Source organism: Ovis canadensis, chromosome 21, assembly GCF_042477335.2.
Source record: "Ovis canadensis isolate MfBH-ARS-UI-01 breed Bighorn chromosome 21, ARS-UI_OviCan_v2, whole genome shotgun sequence".
Classification (NCBI taxonomy): domain Eukaryota; kingdom Metazoa; phylum Chordata; class Mammalia; order Artiodactyla; family Bovidae; genus Ovis; species Ovis canadensis.
The window spans coordinates 61,798,731-61,811,633 of record NC_091265.1 but is presented as its reverse complement, the minus strand read 5'-3'; the positions used below and the strand labels follow the sequence as shown (position 1 = coordinate 61,811,633).

At 53.3% G+C, this 12,903-nt stretch overlaps 1 protein-coding gene across 9 annotated transcripts in view; it reads left to right on the top strand.

Annotated features, from left to right (window-relative positions):
• The window catches only part of CHKA (choline kinase alpha), a 58,060-nt gene extending 46,696 nt beyond the window's left edge, over positions 1-11,364 (top strand). For all 9 annotated transcript variants that reach the window (XM_069565595.1, XM_069565594.1, XM_069565590.1 and 6 more), the window contains 4 exons: positions 372-480; positions 3,177-3,283; positions 4,553-4,634; positions 10,253-11,364. In XM_069565595.1, the coding sequence (XP_069421696.1) occupies positions 372-480; positions 3,177-3,283; positions 4,553-4,634; positions 10,253-10,312 (358 nt within the window). In that variant the 3' untranslated portion in view covers positions 10,313-11,364. The remainder of the gene's footprint in view (positions 1-371; positions 481-3,176; positions 3,284-4,552; positions 4,635-10,252) is intronic.
• Positions 11,365-12,903: the final 1,539 nt, after the last annotated feature.

Here is a 12,903-nt window from a genome sequence, read left to right as displayed (position 1 = left end):
TACGTGTATGAAACAGTTGAAGGAGACCTTGGGTCACGGTACCACCCTGAGCTGCAAGTTTCCTCGCTGGGGGCTGGCGCTTTCCGTCCCAGCGGGTGAGATGGGCACCTACCCTGTTCTCAGTCGAGCTAGTGAGGAGCAGCCCCAGGCTCCTCAGAGTCCAGAGCTTGGCCTGACATTGGCTCCTCAGAGCGCTGACCGCAGGAGGGCTCCCGAGCAGTTGCTCCGGACAGTGGGGCCGGGCCGCGGTCACTGGGGCTGCCCAGCTGGCAGTCTTGTCGCTGACACAGTCATGTTCTCGGGACCCCTGGGTCTGGGGAGGGCTCGTGGCAGGCCTGCTGCCTCATTGTCTGCCTCTCTCTCTTTTTCAGGGGATTTGACATTGGGAATCATTTCTGTGAATGGATGTATGATTATAATTATGAAAAGTACCCTTTTTTTAGAGCAAACATCCTGAAGTACCCCACCAGGAAGCAACAGGTAGGAGCCTCATTCGTGCACACTTGCTGAGAAGTGAGTGACTCATACGTACGTTGGTTTACCCAGCTAGAGTTGACTACAGCTCCACTTCTAAAGATGCTTGTTTTGGTTAAGCAGGTTCTTTTGCTTTAAAATGTTGTGTCAGACAGTATTGGAATCCAGCCTTTTAAAGTCCCTTTGCCAAAGGTGGCCTGTAGCTAGTCAGAGACAATCACAGCCTCCTTGGTAACTCCTTCCAGTTTTTTCTGCCCTGCCCTCTGGCCTTTGGAGGGTCACTGACTTTCCTCTGTGTTTCACTTTGTGCAGACAGAGGTGGTCTCGGGGCACTGGCTCAGCAGCTGTTGGAGAACCCACAGCCCCCTTTCTTGTCCTGGGTGAGAGGAGTCCAGTGACTAGAGTCAGTCCTGTGGGACTCCTCCCGGGAGGCTCTCTGTTCCATTTGTCAGCCATGGCCCAAGCCTTGGCAACCCAAGGATGAGTAGGGTGCGATGTGGAAGCAAGCAGGCTGGGCAGAGGGGACACCACCCTCGACTCTCCCAGCCTTGCAGGGCCTCAGCTGTGTCTGTGCTGCGCAGCCCTGCTTTAGGTCAGCCTTCTCCCAGGAGCCCTGCCTGATCAGAGTGTTGCCCAGGGAGTGGGGGCGAGGACACAGCTTGTCAGTCGCTGTGGTAGCTCACTCAGAAGAGGTCTCTTGAGTGCCTGCCTGAGCTGGGCACAGGCAGCCTCTCCAGCAGGTGCCCATGCTCAGGGGCAGCCGTTGAAATACAGACCTGCTGTGCAGCCAGAGCTGTCCACTCCGCTCTGGCCACATTTCAGGCTGACCTCATGACCTTGCCTATGTCCAAAGTGACCGGGATGGTTTGGAACCTCAGGGTCATGCTATGTGGGCAGGAAGGCTGGTGAGCCCAGGGAGGAGAGCGCACAGCAGGCTTCAGGTTGCTGCTGTGACACTGGGCAGGCGTCTCCAGAGAGGGGGCTCTGCACCCAGTAAGGGGGGTTTTCAGTACGAAGGACTTCATTCTAGTGGTGGCAGAGCTGTGTGGCCGCCCTCACTGCACAGCAGTGGGAATGTAAGGAAGTGCCATGTCTGTTTTCTGAGAGATTTTAACAATCATATACACTGCCCATCTCGATCACCTACCCTGTCGCCATCTCCTGAGGTCTCATGCTTTTCTCTCTTTAATGCATTGAGGTGTTTTAAAATGTTAAACATTACTGGAATTCCTAAAATAAATTATTTGAGTGAGTTACGTTATTTTGTGATCCTCAGTTGGATCCAGTTAGGCAGTTTCTTATTTCACAGTTTTACATATATGAAACAGGACTTTAATGTTCATTTAAAAAATTATTCATACCTGCTTTTGGAATAAAAAATTATGCTAGTTTACAAAATGAGTGTCCCTTTTTATTTTCCGGAGCAAATTTTTATAAGATGGTGCTGTTTGAAAGTTTGGTAGACTTTGCCCATAAAACCATCTGGGCCTAGAACTTTTTTGGGCAGGAGCACCACTAATTAACACTTTGTTAGGGTTTCAGTCTCTTCAGATTTCCTATCTTCATTTGCTACCTTCAGCTTAGAGTCTCCCAGAAATCAGCCACCTGTGGTGGTGGTTCCAGCATGGGCTTTAAAAACTAATAGGCCTGGATTTGAATCCCAGGTCTACCACTGCTGGTTGTAACCTACTGTTTCCATGCTTCAGTTTCCTCATCTGTGGAAATTACTGTGTCGTGGGAGTGAGTTACTGTGCAGGAACGATGCTCAGCTTGGTGCCTGCCACACAGAGTCTAATAGGTGTCTCTTGTACCAAGTTGACTGCAGAATCCACGGCCCCCTGCCTGGAACAGAGCTAGAACATGAAGGATGCTTTCCGGTGGCGGAGGGGCAGTGTGGGAAGCCGATTTCAGAGCAGCAGGATGGAAGAGGGGCAGATTCGGGAGGGAGAGGTACTGGTTGCTTCCAGCCAGGTAACCAGTTAGCAGCAGTTCCTGCCTGGAAGAAAGACTGATGGCTTTTTGCTTCTTCACAAAAGCAAACATGCAGTGGTTGGCCACATTCTGTCGCCTTTTGATACAGTATGAGATAGTGAGGCACAGGGACTCTCAGAGACCCTAATTCACACACAGACTCATGGTGCCACCTGGTAGAACATCAGGGTAAGCCGTGTCTTCTCTGGGCTGGAATTAGATGCTGCTAGTGCACGGACATAAGGGTATAGTCAAGGCATCTGAGAGGTGGAAAAAGGCCCCTTCTCAATGCCCGGGCCAGCTCCTGCCCTGAGGGAGTATTTAACTGGTGAAGGTCAGGGTGCCCTGGCGCCTCAAGCCCATGCCACGTGGCGTCCCATCCAGGCTGGGGGGTGTGCTGGGGGTGTGCTGGAGGCTGGCCCCGCTTTGTGGGCAGACAGTGGGAGACAGGAGTGTGGGTGAGAGGAGAAGAGTGACTCTACCTGAACAACCCTCCGCAGAAGTAGTAGTGGTCTCCGCGACAGTGCGGCCTGGAGAGTCCTTTTGTTCTCTGTCACCCCGGCACCCCGGCGGGGTGGGGCGAGCTCCCCGGATCCCTGCCCGTGGGCAGAGGAGCGTGCGGGCTTCTCTGACATCTGGAAGAGTCATGTGAGGTGTGCGCGTGGTAGCAACTTTGACATCGTCTATTTTTAACAATCATTGATCCTAATGTAATTACTTTTTTTTTACAGCTCCATTTTATTTCCAATTACTTGGCTGCATTCCAAAATGAATTTGAAAACCTCAGTAACGAAGAAAAGTCTGTTATAGAAGAAGAAATGCTGCTTGAAGTCAATAGGTAACTTTTTCTTTGTTGATCCGTTATGATCGCTTCCTTCTTCAAGGCATGCACTTGGGATGCTTCCTTGCAAATAAGAGTATTTCAGGAGCTTCCTCTTAACCCTACATCTCTGGGTCTTGTAGTTTGCCAAAAAAAAAAAGAAAGAAAGAAAGAAACGAGAACATTTGGTTATGGCTCTCGGGGCTGAGTGTGTTAGGATCCTTCAGCTCTCAGCACACGGCACGTTAGGAGAGGGGTCTGTGCACAGGGTCAGCGCGTGGGGGTGGCGTTCCCTACCGTCATCCCCGCCACAGACTCTGCTGCCCAGCCCCTGCCACCAGGGCCCATGCCCTGCCCTCCTGTCACTCGTGCTCCTGGAGTGGGGGCTCCATCAGGTAATACGAGGAAATAACTGAATGTCTGTGTCCTCAGCAGCTCTCGAAACAAGGCTGAGAAACCCCCAGATTCCACAGAGGTGTAGAGCACGGTGTGTTCACCCTGTCATCTCTTTAGTGGAGAGGCCCAAGTTACCCCAGCCTCTGGGCTCTCCCATGAGATTGCGTGGTACCAGGGACTGCTGGAGTCCCTGTGACCCCCCTCCCTCGGCACAGAGCCCCCGCCTCGCGGGCCTCAGAATTGTCCACACTCCTCTCTCTGAGCTGCGGCCACCCTGGTGGTCCCTCAGCTCCTCCTGCGGCAGAGAGCTTCCCTCTCTGATTCCCGAACAGATGGAAATAGGAAAGGGGACATGGAGAAGAGGCCCAGACAGAATGGTGGTGCCAGGGCATCTATGGGTCAGGGGCGAAGAGCAGCAGAAGCCCCTAAGTCCTCGGTCCCCAGTGAGAGCTTCATTGTTGGAGGGGAGTATGGGTTCACGGTGGCGGAGGGAGGGCACAGCCTAGAGGCGGGACCTGGCTGCACCTCTCCCAGGTCCGCTTCCGGGGCGGGAGGGGCGGGAAGGGCTGTCCGCCTGTGGCTGGTGTGCGCTGGGGGCCGCCGGCGCCCACCCGTGTGCAGAAAGTCTCATTCCCCCATGTGACCCCTGTTTCACCAGCACGGCTGCCAGGGCCCCCACGTGAGTCCCGTGAGGGTCGGCCTGTGTGCCCGGGACCGCTGTCGGGGCTTCACCCCTGCGGGGCCGCCGGTGCGGAGAGGCGGGCCGGCCACCGTCACTGGGGCATGTAGTCCCGTGCACCCCGCCACCCCGCCGAGTCAGAGCGCCGCCGGGCAGGGAGTGGCGTCCAGGCGGGCGCTGTCTCACTGCGCTTCCTGCTGCTGTCTTTACAGGTTTGCCCTCGCGTCCCATTTCTTCTGGGGACTCTGGTCCATCGTTCAGGCCAAGATTTCCTCCATTGAATTTGGGTACATGGTATGTACTGGGGCGGTTTTTCTCTTCTACTCCCAGGGGAAACGCCTCGTTGTACAGGAGCGCTTGGCAGTAAATGGCTCTTCCTTCCAGAGGGTCACCGTTCCCCTCCGCATTCCTGCGCCAGGTGGCCAGCACCGGGACAGCGGGCTCCCCAGGCAGCACAGTGGAAGCCACCGTTGTGGGTGCTGAGTCTGCCACTGGAAGCTGCCCTCCCTCCCGGGGCCCGCAGCTGCCACCTCCTCACTTCAGGGGAGTGCCCTGTGGTCCTGTGACTGATGGCGGATGTAGAAATCGGGACCCTCAAGACCCATCCCTGACCTCAGTCCCCCAACACAAAGGACACTGAGCGAAGCGGGGAGGGGGCCTGTGCCTCCCACGCCTGAGTTTATTCATCTGTCCCAACCCCATCCTCCAGCCTGCAGTGCCCGGCCTAAGAGCTGGAAGCTGGTGCTGAATGAATGAGACCCCTTTTTGCAGCGTTTGTACCATGCTAGGCTGTCTTTATATTCTAACCTGAGAACTGTCCTTGGCAGACTCTGCGTTCAACTCCTCTCCATAGTGTGTGGTGGGGGGCGTCCCGGGCAGGGGTGCTCCCGAGTGCAGCGAGCATCTGGCTTTGGGACTTGTGGAGGGAAACAGCTGGGTCCTTTAATCCTCAGTCCACTGTGATGACGGTTTCTGCTGCTGGGCAGAAGCTTTGGTAACACACAGACGCTCGTAGACAAGAGAACATTCAGGTTTTTTAAAGCGGATTGGAAGTCATGACCAGATGTTACTGTAAGACGGAGTGGACTTCAGATCAGGACCCAAAGACAGAGAAAAGGAATCGCATCCTAGAATAGGCATCAGTTCGCCCACGGGACACAGAGGTCCTGAGTGCCTGTGCCCCTGTCTTCTTCCAGAGACACAGGGCAGGGGCTTTCCTGGTGGTGCAGTGGTTAGGACTCCGTGCTTCCACCACAGGGGGCATGGGTTCAGTCCCTGGTCAGGAAACTAGGATCTCACGTGCCTCACAGCATGGCCAAAATGAAAGACGTAGGGCAGAAACTGACAAAGCTGAAAGAGGGGTGCCTTCACCTGGTAGACTGCACACCTGGTGCTAGCGGGTGGAGCCAGGAAGCCCTGCCGCAGGGGAGTCTGACACCTGAATGTCACCCCAGGCAGCTCGACCTGACGAACATGCGCGGGGCCCCAGCGGCTGCGGGACACACATCCTTTTCAGAAAATGGGGAGCCTTCATCAGGATAGGCCAGGGGCTGGGCTGTGAGACAGCCCTCAGATCTGCTGCAGAGTAAGTTCTCTGACCACGGTGCAATTTAATTGGAAATCACCAACCACCACAAAAATATCTGGAAAATTCTCAATTTGGAAATTAACTTACACTTCTAAGTAAACCCTGGGTCAAAGGAGAAATTAAAAGGGCAATTAGAAAACATTTTAATTGAGTTATAATGGAAACACCATTTTTTTAAGAGGAAAAAGTGGAAGCAGTGATAGGTTTTGTTTTCTTGGGCTCCAAAATCTCTGTGGATGGCGATTGCACCCATGAAATTAAAAAAGACACTTGCTCCTTGGAAGGAAAGCTTTGACAAACCTAGACAGTGTCTTAAAAAGCAGAGACATCACATTGCTGACAAAGGTCCATATAGTCAAAGCTATAGATTTCCAGTAGTCGTGTACAGATATGCGTGTTGGACCATAAAGAAAGCTGAGCACCAAAGAATTGATTCTTTTGAACTGTGGTGTTGGAGAAGACTCTTGAGAGTCCCTTGGACAGGAAGGAGATCAAACCAGTCAATCCTAAAGGAAATCAGTCCTGAATATTCATTGGAAGGTCTGATGTTGCAGGTGAAGCTCCAATACTTTGGCCGCCTGATGTGATGAGCCGACTCATTGGAAAAGACCCCGATGCTGGGAAAGATTGAAAACAAAAGGAGGAGGCAGCAGAGGATGAGATGGTTGGATGGCATCACCAACTCAATGGACATGAATCTGAGCAAACTCTGGGAGGTAGCGAAGGACAGGGAAGCCTGGGAGTGCTGCAGTCCATGGGGTTGCAAAGGACGTGGCTTAGCAACTGAACAAGAGTGGAAACACAACATCCTAGAATTTGTGGGATGCAGTTAAAACAATGTTTGGAATCTTTTGGTTTTGTAGCTTAAACATTTGTACTGGGTAAGAAGAAAGTTCTCAAACTACTAACATAAGCTCCTACCTTGAGAAGCTAGAAAGTGAAAAACCAAGTAAACCCAGAGTAAATAGAAGTAGAATAAAGGTAAGAGCAAAAATCATTGACATATAAAATATTAAAGATAGGCAAAAATCAATGATACCACAAAAGTATTTATAAATATCTGGCCATACTGAGCAAGAAAGGATAAGGCAGACATTACCAAAACCAGGTATAGAGAGAAGCCATCATCACAAAGTCAGTAGATGTTAAAGTAGAAGAGTGAGAAACAACTCTGCAGATCTGACAGCTTGCTCGAAACATGCCAGTTTCTTGGAAGATACGAATTGCCAAACCTGACGTCGTAAGTGGCCGTGTATTTATTAAATTGAACTGATAATCAAAAACCTGTAGACTAAACTTCAGGTCCTGGTGAATATTATCAAACATTTAAGGAAGAATAACAGTCTCACAGAAACTTTTAGAAAATCAAGGGGGAGGGATCATTTCTCAGCTCATTTGACGAGGCCAGCGTGACCCTGATACCACAACTAGACATTTCAAGAAGACTGCACGTCAGTGCCCTTCATGGACATCACACACAAGCCATTTCCAAAGTACTGGCAAAAGTAAATCCAATACATATAAAAGGATAATTATTTTATGACCAAGTGGCATTTATCCCTGAAATGCAAGACTAACATCGACATTTGAAACACCCATTAGTGTATTTCACCATAGTAACAGAATAAAGGAGAAGAATCATGCAGTCATCTCAGTGAACGCAGGAAAAGTGTTTGACAGAATTCAGTCACTTGGAACACCTGTTCACAACAGAAAGTCTCAGCAAACTAGTAACGGAGAACTTCCTCAGCCAGGTAAAAGGCTTTATGGGAGCCCACCGGGGGCCGTGATAATCGATGGTAAAGGACCAGATGTTCCTCCCACACGTGCCCCAAGTGGAGAGCACGGCCAGGGTGTGTGTGCTGAGTTCTCGCCAGTACAGGAAGGTGAAAAAAGAAAACTGCCTTTATTTTATAGGTGACATGATTGTGTACATGGAAAAATAGAAAAGAGTCAATAGAAAAGCTGTTTAAATTACTGAGTTTATCAAGGTCATAGGACACAAGGTCAATATACAAAAGCCAACTGCATTCTGATGTGCTAGAAACAATTTGTGAAAAAAACATTTAGTAGTTTGGAGTACAAAATGTGAAATACTTAAAATAACGTGCATGATCTGTACACTGACAATTATAAATAGAGAGATACCACGTGTATGGATTTAGAAGACTTAAAATGTTCATTCTCCCCAAACCAATCTATGCGTCTCCATGACCCCATCGAAACCCCACAGGCTTTTGATAGACATTGACAAGCTGATTCTAAAACTTACGTGAAAGTGCAAAGGCCCTGGAATAACTAAAACACCAAAATTATAGAATAGAGTTGGAAGACATGCCACCTGATTTCACAGTTTACCAAGCACAGTGATTAAGACCATGTGGTATTGGTGTAAGTGAAGTGAAGTCGCTCAGTCTTTGCGACTGACTCTGTCCGACTCTTTGCGACCCCGTGGGCTGTAGCCTACCAGGCTTCTCCGTACATGGGATTGTTCAGAGAAGAATACTAGAGTGGGCTACCATTTCCTTCTCCAGGGGATCTTCCTGACCCAGGGATTGAACCCAGGTCTCCCTCACTGGAGGCAGATGCTTTAACCTCTGAGCCACCAGGGAAGCCCAGTTGGTGTAAAGACATACATAAATCAGATGGAATAGAATCGAGTTCCCAGAAATGGACTCCTACACATAGAGGCAACTGGCATTCCCCAGAAAGGCCAAGACAGTTCATTGCAGGAAGGGTTAGATTTGCCAAATATGACATGGCAACAACTGAATAAACCATACGGGAAAAAGATAATGAACTTCAAACTTGTACCATACACGGAAATTGACTTGAAACAGATAATAGGCCTAAATGGAAAAGCTGAAATGGGAGAGAAGCTTCATGACTGTGGCAAAGGTTTTCTGAGGTTAGGTACAGCACTCACATCAAAGAAAAAAGATACAATAGATTGGACTGAATAAAAATTTACAACTTTTTGTTTTTTGAAAGACATCATTAAAATGAAAAGCCAAGCCACAGACTGGGAGAAAATACTGCAAATTTACATCTGACAAAGACTTGTGTTTAGAATGTCCAAAGAACTCATAACTCAGCAAGAAACCAAACAACTTACTTTATGAAAGGACAGAAGATTTGAACAGACGCAGAAGATAAATGACCAGTAAGCATGTTCATCTGCCAATATAGTCATGAAAGAAATGCCAGTTAAAGCCCAGAGAGATGCCCTGCACATCCATGTCAGTGGGTAGAGCTTAAACCGACAATGCTGAATGTTGGCAAGAAGGTGATGTCACATACGCTGCGGGAGGGACTGCAAGAGGGGGTGACCAGTGTAGAAAACAGTTGCCTCTCATATAAAGTCAAATACACACTTAACCATAGAGCCCAGCAGTCCCTCTCTGCTGTTGATCCAAGAGAAATGAAAGCCTGTCTCCACACCAGGACCTGAATTCACATGCTCCGATAGCCCCGGACTGGAAGCCTCCCACGTGCCCAGCATCAGACGGGTGTGTGGCCACTCTGCACTGGGGCCGTGTCACAGAGCACCGCTCCACACCCAACGGCTGAGCGCCGCCCTCCCCAGCCGTGCAGAAGCGTTCCTGACCCCAGGGGCCGGGCGATGCCGTTCACGGGGCTTTCTTCCCGGCCTGGAGGGCTTGACTGCGGAGGCCATGGAGAGCTCGGAGGGTGACAGCGGTGCTGGTGGTAGGCAGGCTGCATGCTTTAGCCAACACCGCACATTTCAGATGAGTTAGTTTGTGTTGGTTTATAAATTCTCCCTCAGTGTTCAGTTTTCTTAAGGTGACTCTATAGTCTTGGCGGCTGGCATGGCAGACTTCTCAATTTGGAGTGGTCCTTCAGAAACTGTGCCCACAGTGATGGACGGACGGGGGCGCAGACTGGGGGCGGGGCGCTGGCCAGGCGTGCTCACTCCCTCTCGGTGTCCTTTTAGTAAGCGTGCAGCAGTGACCCCAGCACACAGGTGGCGCGCGCGCGCACACACACACCCGTCTTCCATCTTGGTGCCACACTTGCTGATGCCCAAGGGGCCTTGGGCTTGGAAAGAGGAGCCTGTTGGGGCTGTCAGCCTGTCTGTAGCATTCGAGGTGAATGAGTTGGTGCACCATGGCAGCGCCCGGTCCATAGATGGATGTCCCGCATCCTGTCCAGGTCAGCAGGGCCGGGCCAGCACGGCAGGCCATGGCGGGGAGCAGGGCTGCCAGCGAGGAGGATGGCCCGGGGGCAGCACTGGACAGAGCGGATCCGCTCTGTGCCGGGGGCAGGCGGGACCCTCGGTGAGCCTCTCTTCCTTTTCTCCTAGGAGTACGCCCAAGCCAGGTTCGATGCCTACTTCGACCAGAAGAGGAAGCTCGGGGTGTGACCGTGTGCGGCCTTCCTGCCTGCATCCCTGGATGGCGTGGGGGCGGCCGAGCCTGTGGCCCCTCTGTGCTTCTACTACTGTACCCACAGCCACGGCCGGAAGGCTCAGACATCTCGCCGCCCAACACAGATGTGTATGATATGAAAGACTGTATTAAAATTGAGTAACATTTATTTCTTATCTCGTTACGACCTCACTAGGACTCTGACCTGAGATTGGGACGCAGAATTATAGTACACTAGTGCAATATTGCAATATCTCAGACCCCTCTCATCTAGAGAAGACGTTTCTGTTGCAGTCGGACACGGCGCCCAGCAGCGTCACTCCAGGTGCCTTTTGTGGTGAATGTTGATCTTTACACGATGTGAACGGCCATGCTGGCAGACAGCGCTGAGCCGGCTCTGTGACGGGCGTGCAGCTGCTGCCCGCTCCTGCGGGGCGGTGACACTGTGATCATGCTCCTTGGCTTGACCGCCCCCTTTGGCGCGGGGGGCCGGGAGGAACGTGGCTACCTGCTTCCTGTCGTCCGAACTTCCCCCAGCCGGTGAATGTCACCCCAGCTGGGTGTGCCCTGCCCCGTGCCCTCTAACAAAGTGCTTTATTAACCCCGGCTTCCGGGCAGGCGGCAGGCCATGGCCACCAAGGCCACATGGACACACCTGCCCCCCCACCTGCTCTCTGCCCCCCGCTCCCGCCCCCCCTCAGCCTGGAGCTGGGGCTGCTACGGCAGGGCCGGCCCCCCGCCCCTAGGCCTGGTCCTGCCCCGTGCCCTCGGAAGCCTCCTGCCGTCCCCGGTGCTGGGGCCTCGGCGTGCCCACACCTGCTGCCTGTTCACATGGTCATTGCGCGGCCATCCCAGTGGGAGACCACAGCCCGTGTGTGGAGTCTGGGGCCGTGGATAGAGTATAGCTGTGAAGTCCATGTATATTAAATGTCCTTTGGGATAAATCCTTGTTTTTTACTCTGAACTCTTATTTGAATTGTTTTTTGTGCATACATTCCTGCTACCACAAAGATTGTACTATACAAACAATAAAAAGCATAAAAGCCTATTTCTGCCGTCACCCTGGGATGTGTCCTGAGTCTGGGTGGTGGGGCGCGGCTGCTCCTGAGGCGGCGGCATGGCGGGGTGGCCGGGAGGAGGAGAGTGGCTGGGGTGGTGGAGGGAGACCACTGCCTGTCCTTCCACACGTCTGGAGCGTGGCCGGGAGGGGGTCTCAATGCAGCACTCTCTGTACGAGGTCTCGAACACAGCCCCCAGCTGCTGCCTGTACCCACGAGGCCGTCTGCCTTAGACCCTAGGGCTCTGCTGGGCAGTGCCCTGCAGGGTCAGGTCAGCTCCGAAGTCACAGCCCAGGTGGCAGCTCTCCTCCCAGCCCCACCGTCGCCCCATCGTCACTGCTTTCATCCCGGGTAGCATTCCTGGCTTCCCATTTCCTCATTGTCCTGGGCAGACCACACGCTCGCACGAGCAGCGGTCAGGCTTGTCCCTGGCGCAGGTGGCCCCCCTGCCTCATCCCTGCATCTCCTGAGGGTGACCTCCAGCCCCAGGGTGCCCGCCCCCAGAGCCCTGTGCGTGCTGGTCCCACAGTGCCCAGCCCTCTCAGCCGAGCTGCCAGCTGTCCGTGCAGCCAGCCTCTCCCCAGGCTCACACCTCCCTCCTCCCAAACACGCCGGCTCTCGGCGCTGAGCACCTGCCTCACCTGTGAGCACTCAGCTCTGCTCCCCAGGAAGGTGAGGCTTGGAGTCCTGGGCTTGGTTCAGGTCCCGAGACACACACCGCCCTCTGTTCCTAAGCAGAAGCTGCTCTTTCTTGGATCCGACTCTGCCAGGCTTGTGGGCTGCAGCCCAGCGTCCAGGGGCCCTGAGCCGGGGCAGCCCTGGACTCTGGAGGGACAGGCTCTTCCTGGCAGCTGGCCAGATGGAGCCACAGTGGTGGGGCCTCCTTCCCGCTTGCTGTGCCCAGGGCGTCTCTGCCTTCAAGGCAGCCTTTGTTCCTGGGGCCTGCAGCCGGAAGAACCGCTTGGCAGCTCCTCAGCAGGAGAGTGTGAGGCCGCTGGGAAGCACTGGCTCTGCCCCCCAGCCAGTGGTGGGACCCAGGTCAGAGACGCCCGCAGGGTGCCACCTTCTCCCCAGCAACTGCATGGCCAGGGGGCAGGACTGTCCACCAGGGGGGAAATGGGGAAGATGGTGGCCTCTGGGTACAGGAGGGAGGCAGGGCGTGGGGTCTGGTTCAGCCCTGTTTCGACCCTCAGAGCCCTGGGCAACACTCGGGGTACCCTGGACAGCCTCTGCCCGCGTCTGCAGGAAAGTGGCCTCGGGTGTGACCTGCCATCCCCCGTGGAGTGACACACTGTCCCCTGTGTAATGCGGGTCACACTCAGTGCCCCGGGCTGCTCTCTGCTCCAGAGCGTCGTGAGTGCCAGTGGCCAGCGCCAGCATAAGGACACGAGAATCTGGCCAATTCATGCCAAGCACCTCCCTCCACACCCCGAGTATCCCAGACATCATCCTACAGTTTGCATACCTCCAAGGACAAGGAGCTCACTCACTCCCCCTCGTCCAGCCTGGGACAACAGTCATCCTGAGCT